At 35.4% G+C, this 15,992-nt stretch overlaps 1 protein-coding gene across 7 annotated transcripts in view; it reads right to left on the bottom strand.

Moving 5' to 3' along the window:
- Positions 1–1,361: 1,361 nt before the first annotated feature.
- APAF1 (apoptotic peptidase activating factor 1) overlaps positions 1,362–15,992 on the bottom strand; it is a 43,038-nt gene continuing 28,407 nt past the window's right edge. For 4 of the 7 annotated variants that reach the window (XM_033514268.1, XM_033514270.1, XM_015627639.3 and 1 more), the window contains 14 exons: positions 15,517–15,642; positions 14,811–14,942; positions 14,016–14,141; positions 12,798–12,959; positions 12,400–12,528; positions 11,546–11,671; positions 10,511–10,630; positions 9,775–9,900; positions 9,305–9,430; positions 7,748–7,867; positions 7,297–7,422; positions 6,421–6,546; positions 5,825–5,971; positions 1,362–3,021 (listed from right to left, as the gene is read on the bottom strand). In XM_033514268.1, the coding sequence (XP_033370159.1) occupies positions 2,878–3,021; positions 5,825–5,971; positions 6,421–6,546; positions 7,297–7,422; positions 7,748–7,867; positions 9,305–9,430; positions 9,775–9,900; positions 10,511–10,630; positions 11,546–11,671; positions 12,400–12,528; positions 12,798–12,959; positions 14,016–14,141; positions 14,811–14,942; positions 15,517–15,642 (1,836 nt within the window). In that variant the 3' untranslated portion in view covers positions 1,362–2,877. Of the gene's footprint in view, positions 3,022–5,824; positions 5,972–6,420; positions 6,547–7,296; positions 7,423–7,747; positions 7,868–9,304; positions 9,431–9,774; positions 9,901–10,510; positions 10,631–11,545; positions 11,697–12,399; positions 12,529–12,797; positions 12,960–14,015; positions 14,142–14,810; positions 14,943–15,516; positions 15,643–15,992 lie in introns of those variants that run through there. The other 3 variants (XM_033514269.1, XM_033514272.1, XM_033514273.1) reach the window with 3 other exon arrangements.

Here is a 15,992-nt window from a genome sequence, read left to right as displayed (position 1 = left end):
AAACAACTGTGCAAGGTAAGAGGGGGAGGGAGAACACTGCAGTTGGAGGAATGGTGCACTTTAAGGCAATACAAAACATCCATTGTATCACACATGGGTACAATTCCTAGGAAAAGAGAAAAAAAGATATGTGAAGCAGCTGTAGGTCTAACTGACAATGAAGAGACTCAAAACTTCTACAGAAACTAATAGGCATGGTTAATAGTAAGCATACCTAAAAATCATTTACACTAAAGCAGATTATAATTTCAGCTAAAGGACTAGACAAAATTGGCAATGCTCATTAGTTAAATTTGAATGTAGACTGATTCATTTTGATCTGAAATTATAAAAAGATAATGAAAACACTAATGTTCAATCCACATAATTGCTTTTAGCTAAGTCCTCTTTTGTTTCCTTTACAATACATGTAACATTGAAGAGAACAGCCGAATCTGATGATACAGCAAGGCTTATTTTTTTATTATAATAAACTGTCCTAAATATTTTTAAATTTAAGAAGTTGCTTTCCTGGCTCCCATTTTAATAATTTTTCACTTGAAATTTTTTATACTTTCCCTGCAAATCAGATCTACTCTTTGGCTCTTCAGACATTTTCACCACTACTTCTCTTCTTCCACCTCAGTTTCTAATACTTATAGCCAACTCCAGACTTCTACATATGTGAATGCAACCATCCCAACATCACCTTCTGTGAAGAACACCTTCCTCAGTTCCAGCAACAAGCACAATACTGCTGTGCTGTCATTCCTCCAGAACATCCATGAATGGAGTAATTATCTCACATTTCCTCAAGTTTCTGTGCTATTTGCTTCCTAATCACTTCAAATTTGCAATTGTCTATGAAGTCTGCTCATGCACCATTTGCTTTCTGCACTAAACTGTGACCAGATTTTCTTTCTTATCATCAGAATTTCATTAGGATTCTCAGAGAAGAGAACTTTCTGCCCATGGGAAATATTTTTCCTGTACCTTTTAACCTGATTGGGTCTCTAAACTCAGCCTATGCAGGGTGCTGTGCAGCAAGGACAGAACAGTCTCTGGGATAAAGGGACACACTGGCTAAGAAAGCTTCCCGTTCCTTGGATCTTCAGCTACTCAGGAGGTACTGATGGGCACGCTACAAACTGGACAGTAGAAGCAACTCTGTCCTGAACACTGCAGACATATTCCATGACTTTGTTCTCCCTCTGTTTCCTTTTTCCTCCACACCCATATTTAATACTGTTGCTCACCTGTCAAAGCACTTTTGATGCAGTTTGTAAAGCAGCATTATGTTTAGACTGAAAACAAAACCACAGTAAAATATGCAGCACTCCCCCTCCATCCCAGGTATAAAAAAACTGACTCAGGAATTCAAATTCATTTAAAACTTTGGCCAATATTGCCTGGATCATCTTTATTAAGTACTGTACATACTTGGAATACAAAACATCGTGGTCTTTTCTATTGAATTTCTTCTCCTTACATTTCTGCCAGCAGTACTTTGATTATACTGACCCGTATTCAACAGCACCTTAGAAAGAGTAGAATTTCAAGTTGAAAAAGAGGAAAAACTGGAGATTGTCAAACCAGGGAAATACTAAGAATGCCTATTAAATTTTATGAAATGCACACAAAAAATACTAAAAGTAAAAATTTCATTATTCAGTACCAGTTAAGATACTTGCTACAGTACTTTCTACAATCAAGTAGTTAGACAGTGTTCTACTGCCAGCTACAAAAATATGAAAATCATATGAATGCTTGTGCAGTTGCTCATAGCAGTTAAGAGGCAATTGAATAGAAAAAGGCTTACTAGGTATCAAATAGAACATTGCTACCCAATTATTCAGAAAGAATTTGCCAAGTACAGTTAGTACAAAACACTGATATTTCTACCTTATATTGAATCTATAAATAGACTGTAAAAATTACAAAAAAAAATTTAAAAAAACATAAAATCACATATTACCAGGCAAGAGATCAACCGGGCATAGAATCCCATGTAAACAAAGCTGACAACAGTAAAGTGTCTCCATAGTATAAACTGAATGCTATTTCCAAAAGGAAAAAAATAACCCTAAAATTCACACCTTCTTATAATTTTCAATACATAACTTTTAAGCCATTTTTATTCTCATTTTAGCTGGTTAGCTGTACTCATCCTTTGACTGGAAATGTGGCACAGTCTCTCCCACTTCAGTTACAATACTGAATTTCGGATTTTGCTGTGAGAAAAGAAGATTCAGGATGTTCCCCTTAATGGGGACAGCTCATACATGTTACAGTGCACTTTATCTCCACAGGTTTGAAGCAATTTGCAGCAATTCTGACTGCAAGTGGGAGGCACAGCTGCTGTAAACTCAACATCTACTCGATTTGGTTTGAACGTCAAGCACCAACATGGCTGGTTCCATTTTTCAAATGAAGAATTCCCCTGCTTCTTCCCATTCTGTACTAAATGAAAACCCTTACATGACACCTAAAAAAATGTTTTTTTTCCATCTTACACAGTTGTGTTCATGGCTAGAGAGCATTTAGCCATCAGCCTTAGCATAAAATACCATTTCAAAGTATGATACACATATTCTTTCTTCACTGCTATTAATATTAATTTCAACTAATTTGAATAAATCTTAATATAATTTCCTTATAAAACTGGAAGCAACATACTTAAGATGCAAATCAAGATTTAAGGATTATAATAATGCTTATTAAAAACAAGATTAAATGCAAGATCATTTGAAAAAACATGCATAAAAGTACATAAATATACATGAAAACATCATGAATGCAACAATTAAATATAATTCACAGCTTAATGACTGTCAGACAAAGCAGAATTTTCTTTCCAGCATAAAGAATTGGTTATCTTTGCAGCATTCAGCCCATTAATCAGAACTTCTGTAATACATAAAGAATACCAAGATTATCAACAGTCACATATACTTTGAAATTAGGGGACACATGTATTGACTTGAGGTTTGTTCCATTTGTGTAGAAGGTTTGTAAGGATTCTCCAGTAGTTACATTCCACCACTAAGAAAATAAAAAAGAACATGCTTTCAGTTAGGTGAAGGAAGTTCAGAATAAAATCTGTTAACAGGTTTAACATGGCTAGCCCAGTTGACTGCTTTTAGAAAAGAGGGAGAATTAAAAATAAAAACATCAAATTAATTAACATTTAAAAATAAATAATCTTTAAGTAGAATAAGCTTAGGACTAACTACTAAATATAAGGCTTTGAGATGAAAAGAAACTTCAGAAAGACTGAAGTTGTTAAATCTCAAGAAAACATACAAAATAAATTCAGGTACTGCCCCTTACCCCATCACAAAATGCTATCAATAGATACTGCCAGATAAATGAAACTATAGCTGAAATAAAAACTTAGCTAGACACACAAGAGGACTGATCATCAACATGTTTGAAACCATTTGCACTTTTTTTTTTAGTAGGACTGACTTCTTTTTCAGTGAGATTACAATTAAGATTTTTTAGAATACACAGTAAGCATTAAGAAAGAAACCAAGAAACCTTCAACCATCAGTTTACAGTAGTCTGAAATTTCACCATTTCTCAGAAAAACTGTAGACCAACACAAAACTGGACCTAACACAGTCCAGCACAAAGCTGTTATTCCACTGTGTCAGTAAGAAGTCTACCTTCTATTCCTGCAGCATTTGAGTGCAGCACCAAAATATCAGAACAATTACCTTCAGCTTTGATCACATTGAAAAGCAGATGGTATTACTACTTTTTAGCTTACTCATCTCATGAAATATGTAACATTATAGTTGTGTGCATAATACAGATTGGCAACTACACAGCTACAATGCTCTGATTAAAAATACTGTTCCTAAAGTTCCTGTTATTTGAAGGAGACCCTCTCGAAAAAAAGAAAAAAAAAAAATAACCAAACCAAAAATGGATCTTAATGAGCTTTTGAACCTTTGTTCTGAATAAAAGTGAATAAAAGGTGCTGGGCCAGTGTGTACCACTCACACAACAATGTCAGGAGTACACAGGTGGATACACCTCATCTGTGGCTAAGGTGAATCATTCATTTAAAGGTGTCGATCACACAGTCCAACTCAGTCCAGCTTCTAGGGGTCCAGACTCACAAAATGTTCTGGACTTTCCCCTGACTAGTATCTCCCTACAAAATGGTTGTGTGTGTGTGTTTTCAGGCACATCATACACATCTATCTGTAGATCCTGAAAGAAAAGCAGAAATACAATACTTTCAGAAGACATTGTGAGTGAATCTGGCCCCGTGACTGGGAAAAGACAAATGCCATACCCACTTTCACAAAGCAAAGGAGGTACTGGGAACTACAGGTCAGTAATCTTCACTCCAGTATCCAGGATTATTATGGAACAAGTTTTCTGGAAGTCATTTCAAGTCACATGAAAAACAAGGATGTGATCTTGAACGACTAGCAGAGATACACCACAGGTAAATCATGCTGAACCACCCGACTGACTTCTGCTGACAATAATGGTGTCTCTACAAACAGCTTGGCAAGAGCTGGATGTGAGCAACCTTGACTTTAGCCAGGCCAACAGCATGGTCTCCCATAGCATCCCTACAGTCAAACTGGAGGGATTAAGGACTGGCTGAGTGGAATAAAAGTAGGTAACAAACTGAGAGTGGTGTTAGTTCAGTCACTGTGTGTCGAGCCCTACCCAAAGTCCAAGAAAAACACTGACAAACAGGAACAAGTCTAGCACACAGTCACTGAGGTGCCTGGACACATAGAAGAGGTGTCATGGAAGACAGAGCATTGCATTTGTTTAGGAGGCTAACTGCTGTCTTCAACTACTAATAAGAGGGTTACACACAACAGAGTAAGTGCCTCCTTTCAGGGCCTGGAGGCAATCCTGTTGGACTGGGGACAATACTTTGAGGCAAGGCTCTAAACAATTTTACCTAACTCTGCAAACTACTTCTAGCAAGGGGCTGAACTACAAGAACTCCAGAAGTCCCTGACATCCTAAACCATTCCATACTCCAAGAAGCATCACAACACCATACTGTGCAACCACATGATAAAATGAGGAGGAAGCTAGAAACACAAAGTATGTCTTGTTCTTTAATATAAAATGAACATCAGAAGGTGCTTTCAAAACTAACTTAGAAATTTCAACTCTTTGTTACATGGTTACTGATTTCAAAGAATTAGTCTGATAGCATGTGTAACAGCTAGACACTGACCAATGATCACAATAATCACAATGATTACCTTCTGAGGTAAGAGCTTCACCACCTGTCATTTCACACACACACAGATAACAGACAGCTTTCTAATAACAGGTGTTAGCTATCACAAGGGCAAAAAAACCAACACAAAACTCATGAGAAATTTTAAATTACAATGAGCCATTCACAGACGGAAAAAAGGCCATCTCTTCCCCTTCCCAAAAATACACATGCCCAGTAGATGCCTGAACCAATGAAAGATTGATGAAAACACTGATTTCCTCCAAATATTACTTTTAAAATGTCATTCAAGGCAGAAAATCATCACCTGAAATTTCTTCTGAATTTCTGACAAAATTTAAACCAAAATTAAAGATGCTAAGGAAGGACATTGCAAATGAAAATCTGAAGTTAATAAAAATGGAATGTATGGAGTTTGAAAACAAACCTGAATTCCCTTAAAAGAATTTTTCAGGGGACTTGCAGATATAAGAAGCAAAAAATGCTAGACCATTGCAAAAATGAAGCAGCTTTGTGTTAAGTAAAATGTTTCAGGTCTGTTTATTGAATTAGTCTTAATTGTCAGAGCACTGCCATTTAATAAGGTATGAAAGGGTAATTCATTATTTCAAGGCTTACCTTAAGATAGCCTCCAGATGACACAAGCATTTTATTGTCAGGAGAAAAGGAGAGGTCTGTTACCCAACCCCCATGTGTTGGTTCTCCTTCATCTACAGTAACTGGGGAGCAGAAGTGAAGTAATGCACCAGTTAAAACATCCCAAATCTAAAAGAGAGGAAAGAGCATTTATAGAAAGAAACTTAACAGGGAAAAAAATGTCTCAAATAAGGAAACCTGAAATGCATTTTTCTGTATTAGAGAAAAACAAAACAACAACTTGCAAATATGTATTCTACTCAAAGTGACAAAATAATTTTTTTTTAAAATCTTGTTAGGAAAATCTTAGAACTGTATGTTATGTAGAGGATTTAATTACACATGCAATTCACAGTAGAATTATTATTAAATCATGTGAATCAGTTCCTTAGCATTCATGGAACATAATCTATCAATATGGTTACAAACTATAGCCTCATGTGACAAACTTTGCTATTTTCACCCTGATGTTCATCACAGTGCTAAGGAATTAGACATGTAGAACACAAACCATAAAAATTCTTCCATCTGTGAACTGACAACTGAATTATAAACTAACATCAAGATTAGAGCAGTACCCTTATTTCTCCTTTGTCATCTCCAGTGGCCAACAGTTTGTTATTAGGAGAGAAAGTACAGCACCGCACACAGGCTTCATGGCCTTTCAGTTCATGAAGAGCAGATGAACTTTCAAAGCTCCATATCTAAATGGAAAACATTACAGAGGAGTGAAAGACAAGTTCAAAACAAATCATGATTTCTTTCTAAAAAGCATAAGCATTAAACTGTACATAAGACTTTTTATACATATGCATATTTGTATGTGAATTTATGTAAATGTATTATACATAGAGTCTGGTTTTCTTTTTTATTACCTGAATCACATAAGAATGCACTTGCTACGAATTACTGAACTGATTGTATGTATCTTTCCTTGGACTATACATTTTAATGAAACCTATATATTTACAAGAAAGTTTAAAGGTGTTCATAGAAATAGGATTCATCAATTACTTGAAAATTGTATTTTAGAAATCTAATGTAATGTTTTTGGAAAATATTGGGGCAGCACCAGTTCACTTTGTGCACCTGCCTTCTGAACCTATGAACAGAAACCTCACTGGAAGTCTTGGAAATTTTTCTTAACTTTACAAATTAAGAATGTTAGGCTATCAACAAACTGCTACAGAGAAACAAACAAAGTGTTCTGCACAAAGCTGTGCACTAAACATGCATTTTATTTGTACAGAAGCCACTAGGCTTAAGTTATATCCAAGATCAATTGCGAATGACTGCAACAGCTTTAGAAACACATTGATGGATACAGGAAATTTAAAACTAGAATTACAACAGGATAACTTGAATAATCACTAGTTACCTCAAAATGAAAAATACAGATTACTTTTCAGGACAAATAAGGCATCACTTTTATCTCTGTACAAAAGGTAACCAACCTTTGCAGTTTTGTCAGCAGAAGCAGATGAAAATTTACTACCATCAGGTGAAACAGCACAGGAAAGAACAGCACCTCCGTGACAAGCAAAATCTCTTTCTGGATTTCCAGTAGTGACATTCCAAACCTACCACGTATACAGAAAAGAAATGTTACTTTTTTAACATAGTAAAAAGGTTAAAACACTTACACGACCTCATATAAGGGATAAAACTCAGCTAGATAGTTCTAATGTGGCCAACATTTTGTTATACTCACTGGTATAGTTAAAATACAACAGTGTAGATCTTACTGAAAATGGGAAATCCAAAATTTTGTCTTAAAATTCAGCTTACACTTTGTGATTGATTCAGCAAAATGTGTGCCCACACAAAACATAGGAAACACCAAATGTTACAAGAGACAGTCAAACGTGTTCGATGCGATTTCTCAGTTCACAGCCTTCTACTCACCTTAACGGTTCCATCGAACGACCAAGAGAGAAGTTTGGAATCTTCCAGAAGTCTGAAATCCTTGATTGCTTCCTTGTGCCCTCTTAGAAACACACACTCACTCAACTGCCAATTCCATACCTAATCATAAGGATCAAATACATTTTTTTAAAAAGTGAAACAGCCAACATAAGAAGCATGAACTAACTTTTTATTTTTAAGTAATAGGATTATAAATAAATTTTTACGGTGGTGGCGATTAATTAAAATGTTAGATATTAAAGTGATCCATAATGGAGATGCTGAAGATTGAGGGTGCCATAGTATATAATAGTCAGCTTATGACAGAGCTCCCCATAATACAGATATCATTCCATCTGCAAAGTGAATTTGATACTTAAAATTCACTGGTAATTTAAAAAAAATAATAAAAAAAGCAAACCAGTAACTTTCAGGCACCTCAGTAGTTTGGGGTTTTAAACCTTTGATCATTACAACATATAGATTTATTTCACCTGGCAGGCCTCATGTTTTTCTTACTTAAATTAGATTTCTTTGTATTTTTAAAGGGCATTTTTAATGAACTGCCATTTTGCTTTGCCTTTTTATAACAAAATGACACTTCTACTTTTAATTCAACTATTCACTGCAAAATGAATTAAGTGTAATTTTTTCTCTACAGAAGCTATTAAGCATCAATTTATTTTGAGCAGCAGTGACTGAGCAGCTTTCAAAGGAGCAGGTTTCCTGCAGCAGGGAGAACAGAAAGCCGCGTGTGCAGGTGGCAGTGGCGGGGCTTTGAGCGAGGCGCTGCCCACCAGAGGGAGCTCAGGACCAGCAGAAACACTTCCCATGCCAGAGCCAGGAGAAGGATGCCAAGGTCAGCACCCAGGAGCGCTTTGGAGGCTTTATTCAAACTCCAGGTTTGGCTGTGTGGGCTGAAGGCTCCTGAGCAGCTGGACCAAGTGCTTAGGGATCCTGTCAGCACTCTGAAGTGCTCTCTCTGTAGGGCAAAACAGGGCTCGGCCAGCTCAACCTGAGACACGGATCTTTACTGCAGAACTGCAGCCCTGAGGTGGATACTGCTAACACAGACACACCAGAACGCACACCAGAGCAAACCTACCTTGCTGAGAGGCAGAGCTTCACCATTCGAGCCCACATTAGTGCAGCCACTCTATTTCTAGCTGGTTTTCAGCACTGCACTGGACAGGTGGGCACACCAGCCCGCTCAGAGAGTTTTTACATCATTCCCCAAGACAGTGGAAGCAAGCACACTGACAGACCTACAGCATCCCAAACCCTCATTTCAGAGCTGCTAAGTCACCTCACTTGACAGCTAATGTTTCTTTTCCTCTTCTCAAAGCCTTTCTGTCATCCACAGCAGTAAAAATAGAAAATCTGTAATAGTCATTATCACAGAAGGCATAAATAAAGGCCACGTTTTCTACAGTCCCTTGCTCCTGGATGGAGCAATACAGAATACAGTAGTCCTTTACTGAGTTTACATTATGTACAGTATAAAAGCCCTTTATTTTAAATAAGTTACAGCATTATCTTTTTAAATGTTGCCCAAACCTGTATAACTGAATCATGAGCACTCGAGATGAGAGTCTGACAATCAGGTGTAAATCGACAATGCTGCACCGATGTCCTGTAGGCCTCCCAGGACTTCAGAACTTTCCCATCTGACAACTCCAGTACCTTTACAATGAAGAATGTAATAATTGCATTTATTTGGAAAACTTGAGGAAAACAAGAACTTGCAAATTCTTTTTTAAATAACGTAAGATTGTAAATACATGATTTTAAGTCACTGGATTGGAACAACCAAAAATTACAGCTTAGTATGGTAAAATGAAATTCAGAGCTAGATTATTAGCATTACCTTTAAGTTATTTTAATTTAGACATCACTCATGTAAATTGAATTACTGTATTGAAGAATATTATTGTATGAAGTTATCCAAGTAATATTTATGTAAAAAGAAAACACATAAAGAAGAATGTTTTCCTACTATTTTTAAAATCGGATTTAGGATTTAATACCTTTATTGTTCCATTCTCCTGCCCAAAAGCTGCAAATTTAAGATCTTCACTTAAGCAACAGCAGGAAATGGGAGACTCTTGGGCTGCTGTCTGCATAATAACATTGTCTGTATTTCCATTGATAAGCTGTAAAATAGGAATAAATACAATATTTTAAAATTTAAACTTAAATAAATTACAATACAGAGCTGAGAATGCCAAAGGGAACAGTTATGAACTTTAAATTATGAGTTACTTTCATGAAGCACTTGGGTGTGGCAGAGCCCACATTACTAAGAGTGTAGCCACTATTTCCTTTAGCACAAATCTGGGCTTACACCTCTCACTGTCCCAGTTTGAGATGATTCATTCAGCTGTTACACAGAGCTTTGAAGCATTGCATATTTTGCTGTGTAACACCAGGTCTATAGGTGCTGCACATTACACTTTGCTGTGCACACCTGAGCCACTTGGAGGGCCCACAGACCCCCATCATGAAGGGATGAGAGTTCTGGTCCTCTGCATCCAGACTCAGTTTCAACATCAATGTAGGAATTTCCCCTCAAACCCCATTTTTTCACTTATTAGACTAGGCACAGTTTCTAGATGCAAAAATGTTAACATACATTGAGTCATCTGCTACAGATTCAACTCTTGAAAGCCAAGAACAAGAGGTTCTTCCAGTGCTTCCTCAGTTTTCTACTGAGATTTGCAGGTAACATTCAGTCGTACCAAAATATTGATAAACACATCTTACTTGTAAATTCTTCTGATTGTAGATGGCTAAAATCATCACTTCACCATTGTAAAATACAACATCTAGTTCACTTTTCAGCACAGCATCAGAAGATTTGCACACCTTCTTTGTTTCCCAGATCTGTTGAAGAACACAGTATTTGATTACTAATGTTATCTTTATTAAAGAACAAGACAAACTTGAAACAAGACAAACAAGAAAAACTTGCTGAGTAACAGTACCTGTAAACCAGGTGTTATAAACTGTTATAAACTTGCAAGTTATAGACTTGCTGTTATAAACTTGTAAGTAACACTGACTTTTTAAAACAATGAAAATGATGCTTCTGCTGGTTTTGATACTAGGGAAAGTTGTGCAATTACTACAGTGTTTCCAACAGATGAAATAGAACCTTTTTGTTCAGGCTCAATACAAGATTCCCCTGTGTTTAGTCATAGCTGTAACATCCAAAGATTTCTAATCCAAAAAGCAGCATTAAAATCCAATTACAAAAAATATGAAATACAGATTTCTATATTTCAATTGCTTTCAAAATTTCAAGAACGTATGTGTTAACTTGGGAGAAAGTAAAAGGTTACCTCGGAAAGATATAGTTCTATTTTTACAGGTTTTAATGAGACATTACAATTACAGAAATCTATCCTAATTATTAACAGGCAAATATATCTAACAATGAAACATATCAATTCTGCTAGAATCCTCAAAAACCTTCAAAATTCCCAATTCAGATAAAATGTAAAAAAAAATGTTATAAGTACTCTTGAAGTGCCACCAGACTTCAAAAAATTGTAAAGATATAAAGGAAATTTAGATAAACAGTAAATAAAGCAAAAAAGCCAGCACATTTTACTGTATATGTAAATAATTTTATTAAAAAATATTTAAATTTATATTGACTATAAACTTACAACATCCATAACTATATTTTTATATCTTTTATATGATAGATGGTTTTACAATAAACAATTTCTTGAATGAGTTACTTAACAATACCTATCTAAATTCAGATATTTCAAAAAACTAAAGTTATCTTACACGTATTGTCTGGTCATCAGATGAAGTCAGAAATAAAGATCCATCTGGTGAAAATGTCACACAGTGAACCCAGCTCATGTGTCCTCTGCAATATGCCACTTTTGATAAAGACTTAATATTCCACAGCTACAATAAAAATATGAAAGAAAAACTGAAATGGATTTAGATTGCATTTACAGTGAATACAGTGCAAGTACACTTAATTACTATGTCTTCTAGTATTTTCTTAATTCTTATTCTGAAATCAAATGTAACAGGAACTGTGCCTGCTTTTGACATTTCAATGGTCAGGGAAATGGATCAACAGCCTCTTTGGCTGCCATGATTTTAAAAGACACAGGGAAAAAAAAAATCACAGTAAAAAGAAAATACAAGTTCTACTTGACCATACAGATTGAAAAACCAAAATACCCCAAAACCAACAACAACAAAAAACCCCAAACCAGCCCCAACCCCAAGCTTGCTATTTGTACACATCTCCTCTAGCCATGCTAGCCTCAAAGTTATTCTAGACTTTCCCTTCCTTCTTAAGTACCAGCACAAAGAAGGAGAGAGGGTTTGGTTTGAGTTAAGAAATACTCCTAAGAGTGACAAGAGCAGCTTTAGACTGTCTTAGTAGACTAGTCTAGTTTTAGATAAATGTGGGTTCCACTGTCCAAAATGAACATGAAGCTTTAAAACATTTTTCCCAGCTGGTATTTTAAACTTAAGAAGAAAATTAAAAAGAATGGAGCACACCAAAAGCCTGCTAAAAATAGCTTAATTTGCTTTATTACTGCATACAAGAAACTATCAGAACAAATGTAATATTGTAAATTGCAAGTAGTCTTCCATGGTATATTGCAGACACTTACCTCAACAGAGCAGTGAGACAAAGCAACTGCTACTAACTCATCCCCAGGACAGAAGTCACAGTATTGGATTGTGCTGTGATGGCTGACAATGACTTGAGTTAACAAACCACAGGTGTTGATATCAAAAAGCTGTGAACACATAATTACAGTAGAAACCCTGTTTGAATGACTTCTCTATCAACAAATAGCTTATATGCTCAACACTGTACATTCCTGAATTCAGAAGGTATTTCTCTTAGGCACAACTTTGTTGACCACATTTTTTTTATTTAGACACACTTGAAATCAGGCACTTCTTTCTGAAAGATCTTAATGGCCTGGGAGTTTATCTGTAATCATAATTTCTACCTATATTGTAATACACTACCTCCAGAAGATTACTCAAGTGAGGTACTTACCAAAAGCTTGTTTTTGGCTACCACCAAAAGCATGTTACCATTTCTGGACCAAGAGCAGCATTTTACTAAAACCTCCACATCATCTGATTGCTCATCTGCATTTCTGAAGAAATCTTTTATCTCAATACTTTTCAGTTCATTTCCTGAGCGTGCTTCCCAAAGCTGGAATAAACAGGAAATAGACACAGTCTCTTGGCTGATGTAAGTACAGAATTCTACAGGAGACAGCTCCCAACTGCTTCTTAAGAAAAAAGGGCAGGGAATAAAATACAAAAGGCCCTTGTTACTTTCCCCCCATCAATAAATAGCATTAGAATATTCACAAGTACAAATGATTTATACATTAGAAAAAAAAGAAAAACAACGGAGAAAAACAAATTAAGAAATAAAAACAAACCACAAAGAGGATTATGCTGCAGCAGAACCCTCTCCTTGGGTTTTTTACCCTCTTATCATTCCAGCTACAATGCTGCCTCAACTTCTACGTAAAAAAGCAAAAATCCAAAGGTAACACCTGCCCTGCAACACTGTAAACAAGCTACTCACCAAGACAAATCTGGTATACATATAGCATTGTGCCTCAATTTCATTGAGGGACCTGCCAAAAATCTAGGGAACATTTCTGTCCCCTTCACCACATTTTTCCTTATTCTCAGCAGCTACAGCAATCCTTCTTTTCTGATTTAGCAACTACATAGAAACATAACAGTGTTGGAAGAATTGCAATTCTGAAATAGCATAATTCTGTTGTAACTTAAGGCAATAAAAATAAAACTTACACTCTCCAAAAAACACAAACCCCTCAGTTTTCTTCTAGTGCATACAAAAAAACAGCACATGGAAATGGCTTTTAGTTTTTACATCTCCTGATGATTCATTTTCAGAGATGACAATTAACCTAAAAACTTACTACTATTTCTGATTGAACAATTTTTTCTCCCTACTCAGGTTTTCTTAACAAAGTACATTAGGGGGAAAAATATTCAAAATGAGATTAGGTTAGAATTAATGTACAACTACAAGCAGTCAACTTTTTTTCCTGGTACTAGACAAGCCATTTCAAAATCTTGCATTACAAATGGGACAAATAATCAACTGTTTCAATTCATTAAAGCTGGTCATGCAGATACAAAATTTTCTTATACATATTTTGCATTTGATGCAAAACCTGCCCATTCATCATCAAAACAAAGAGATTTAAAAACATACTACATATACCTTTACTGTTCCATCTGTTGAGCAGCTAGCAACATATTCATCATCTGGTGAAAATCTGCAGTGATTGACAGAATTTTCATGACCTATCATCGTATTTCTACAGTATTTTTTATTTAAATCCCAAATCTGTATGAGAAATAAACATAAATATCATCATATTTATGAATTATTCAAAAACAGATCATTGATACTCTTCTCAAAATCATACACAGGCAACCAAAACATCACTTATTTTTTCTTAGTTTTACCCACATGCTCATGGACTGGATGCTATGCCCCAGGCTACCCTACAAATCAGCTCTATCTGGTAAGATGCATGTAAACTTTTAACATCAGAATTACATAAATCTAGTTAAATCTTTCTGTATAGTGCAGACAAAGCCCCTGACCAGAATAAAATTACTGAAAGTTTCCTCAGACTGAGAGAAAAGCTTTGTCTTTCCTCATTCCTTTTCAATTTCCTAAATTAGAACTATGTAGCTTACACACTTTAACAAATATTAAGTATCTCGTTAGTCTTGAACACTCAGAATATCATCAGGCCAAAGCCCTCACCTTCATGCCCTAGCAACAGAGGACCTACCCATTCTCCTTTGCTGAGTACAAACCCTTCTATTCTGCCTTGCTGAAATGTGCTTACAGAGCTGCAGTCAATGCTCTTGATCTGTTGCCATGTCTTTTCTACCAGGCTCGTTAAAAAAACCATCACTTTACAGTGTTTAGATATTTTTCTACATCAACAACTACCCTGTTATGACAAGCAGCATGAGAATAATCTCAACCTTTTCCACTTACTTTGATGTAAGTGTCACTGGAGCAGGTGGCCAGAAGGTACTGACCACTTTTGTTATTGAACTGGCAGCAGTTGACCTGCTCGGAGTGTTCTTCGTATACACACCTACACTGGCCTGTTCTTGAATTCCAGACCTAGGCAGAATTGAAAGATGAAAAAAACTTTTAAATATATTTAAAGTAATTGTCTTTAAAAATATGGAAACTATGCTGAAATACAGATAAAGTCCTAAAACATTTCTAATAATACCTCAAAAATTTTTTGAAGACAAAGATGATACATTTTTAAAAAGAAGACATTATGAAGGGAAAGATCATAATTCAGATCAGAACCTGATAAATTGTGGAATTTCAACAAGATTTTGCTACTATAATGAGGAATGAAAAATCCCAACTATTTCACAGGTAACAGAAAAGAAGCATTAAATAAAGAATTATGGATAGATTAATCTCACATTATGTTCTAGTTAAAAGGAAACATCCGATAATACAAATAAAATAAGTAGTTACTTCTGCATGGAGGATGTTAACATTAAATATCTTATTTTGTGTAACAAGTGGGACTTTTCTGTTTTAGTTAATTATTGAATTATCCACATAATATTTAAGACAGTTTAAAACACCTTTAGTTTCAAGAATCTGTGCTGAGTTAAACAGAAATTCAATTATAGGTTTGGAATAAAGAATCTTCTTTTCCTCATTCCCTCACCTTCACTTTTTTATCACTCGAACAAGTTGCTACAAATTCACCATCTGCAGAAAAAGCGCAACAGAGTATTTCATCATCGTGGGCATTTATCTCCAGGAGTCTCTCTCCACTTTCTGCTTTAAACACCTAAACCAAAGAACAGTAAAACCTTTTAACTTGCAGACAAGTTTAAAGCACATCAATAAGTTTCTTTTATCATTTCAAATAGCTCTCTTTATGTAAACTATTAAAAAAATGGGTTGATTTTTGAAAGCATTAAATTTCAGAGACAATAACGTAATTATAAAATTCTGCAAGGATGATAGAAATTGCAGGAGAATTAGTGAAAACTGATTTTATAAAATACTTCTGTTCTACCCTCACTCTTTAAACCAAGAGCCATGCCCTTTCACAGTAGATTTTAACAGTAACTGCAAAACACAATCTATTAACAAAATTTAAGATATTCTTAAAACTACAAATTCCAGTTTTATATG

The sequence above is a fragment of the Parus major genome, chromosome 1A (genome assembly GCF_001522545.3).
Source record: "Parus major isolate Abel chromosome 1A, Parus_major1.1, whole genome shotgun sequence".
NCBI classification, from domain to species: Eukaryota; Metazoa; Chordata; class Aves; order Passeriformes; family Paridae; genus Parus; species Parus major.
This window is presented reverse-complemented; position numbering and strand designations above follow the sequence as displayed.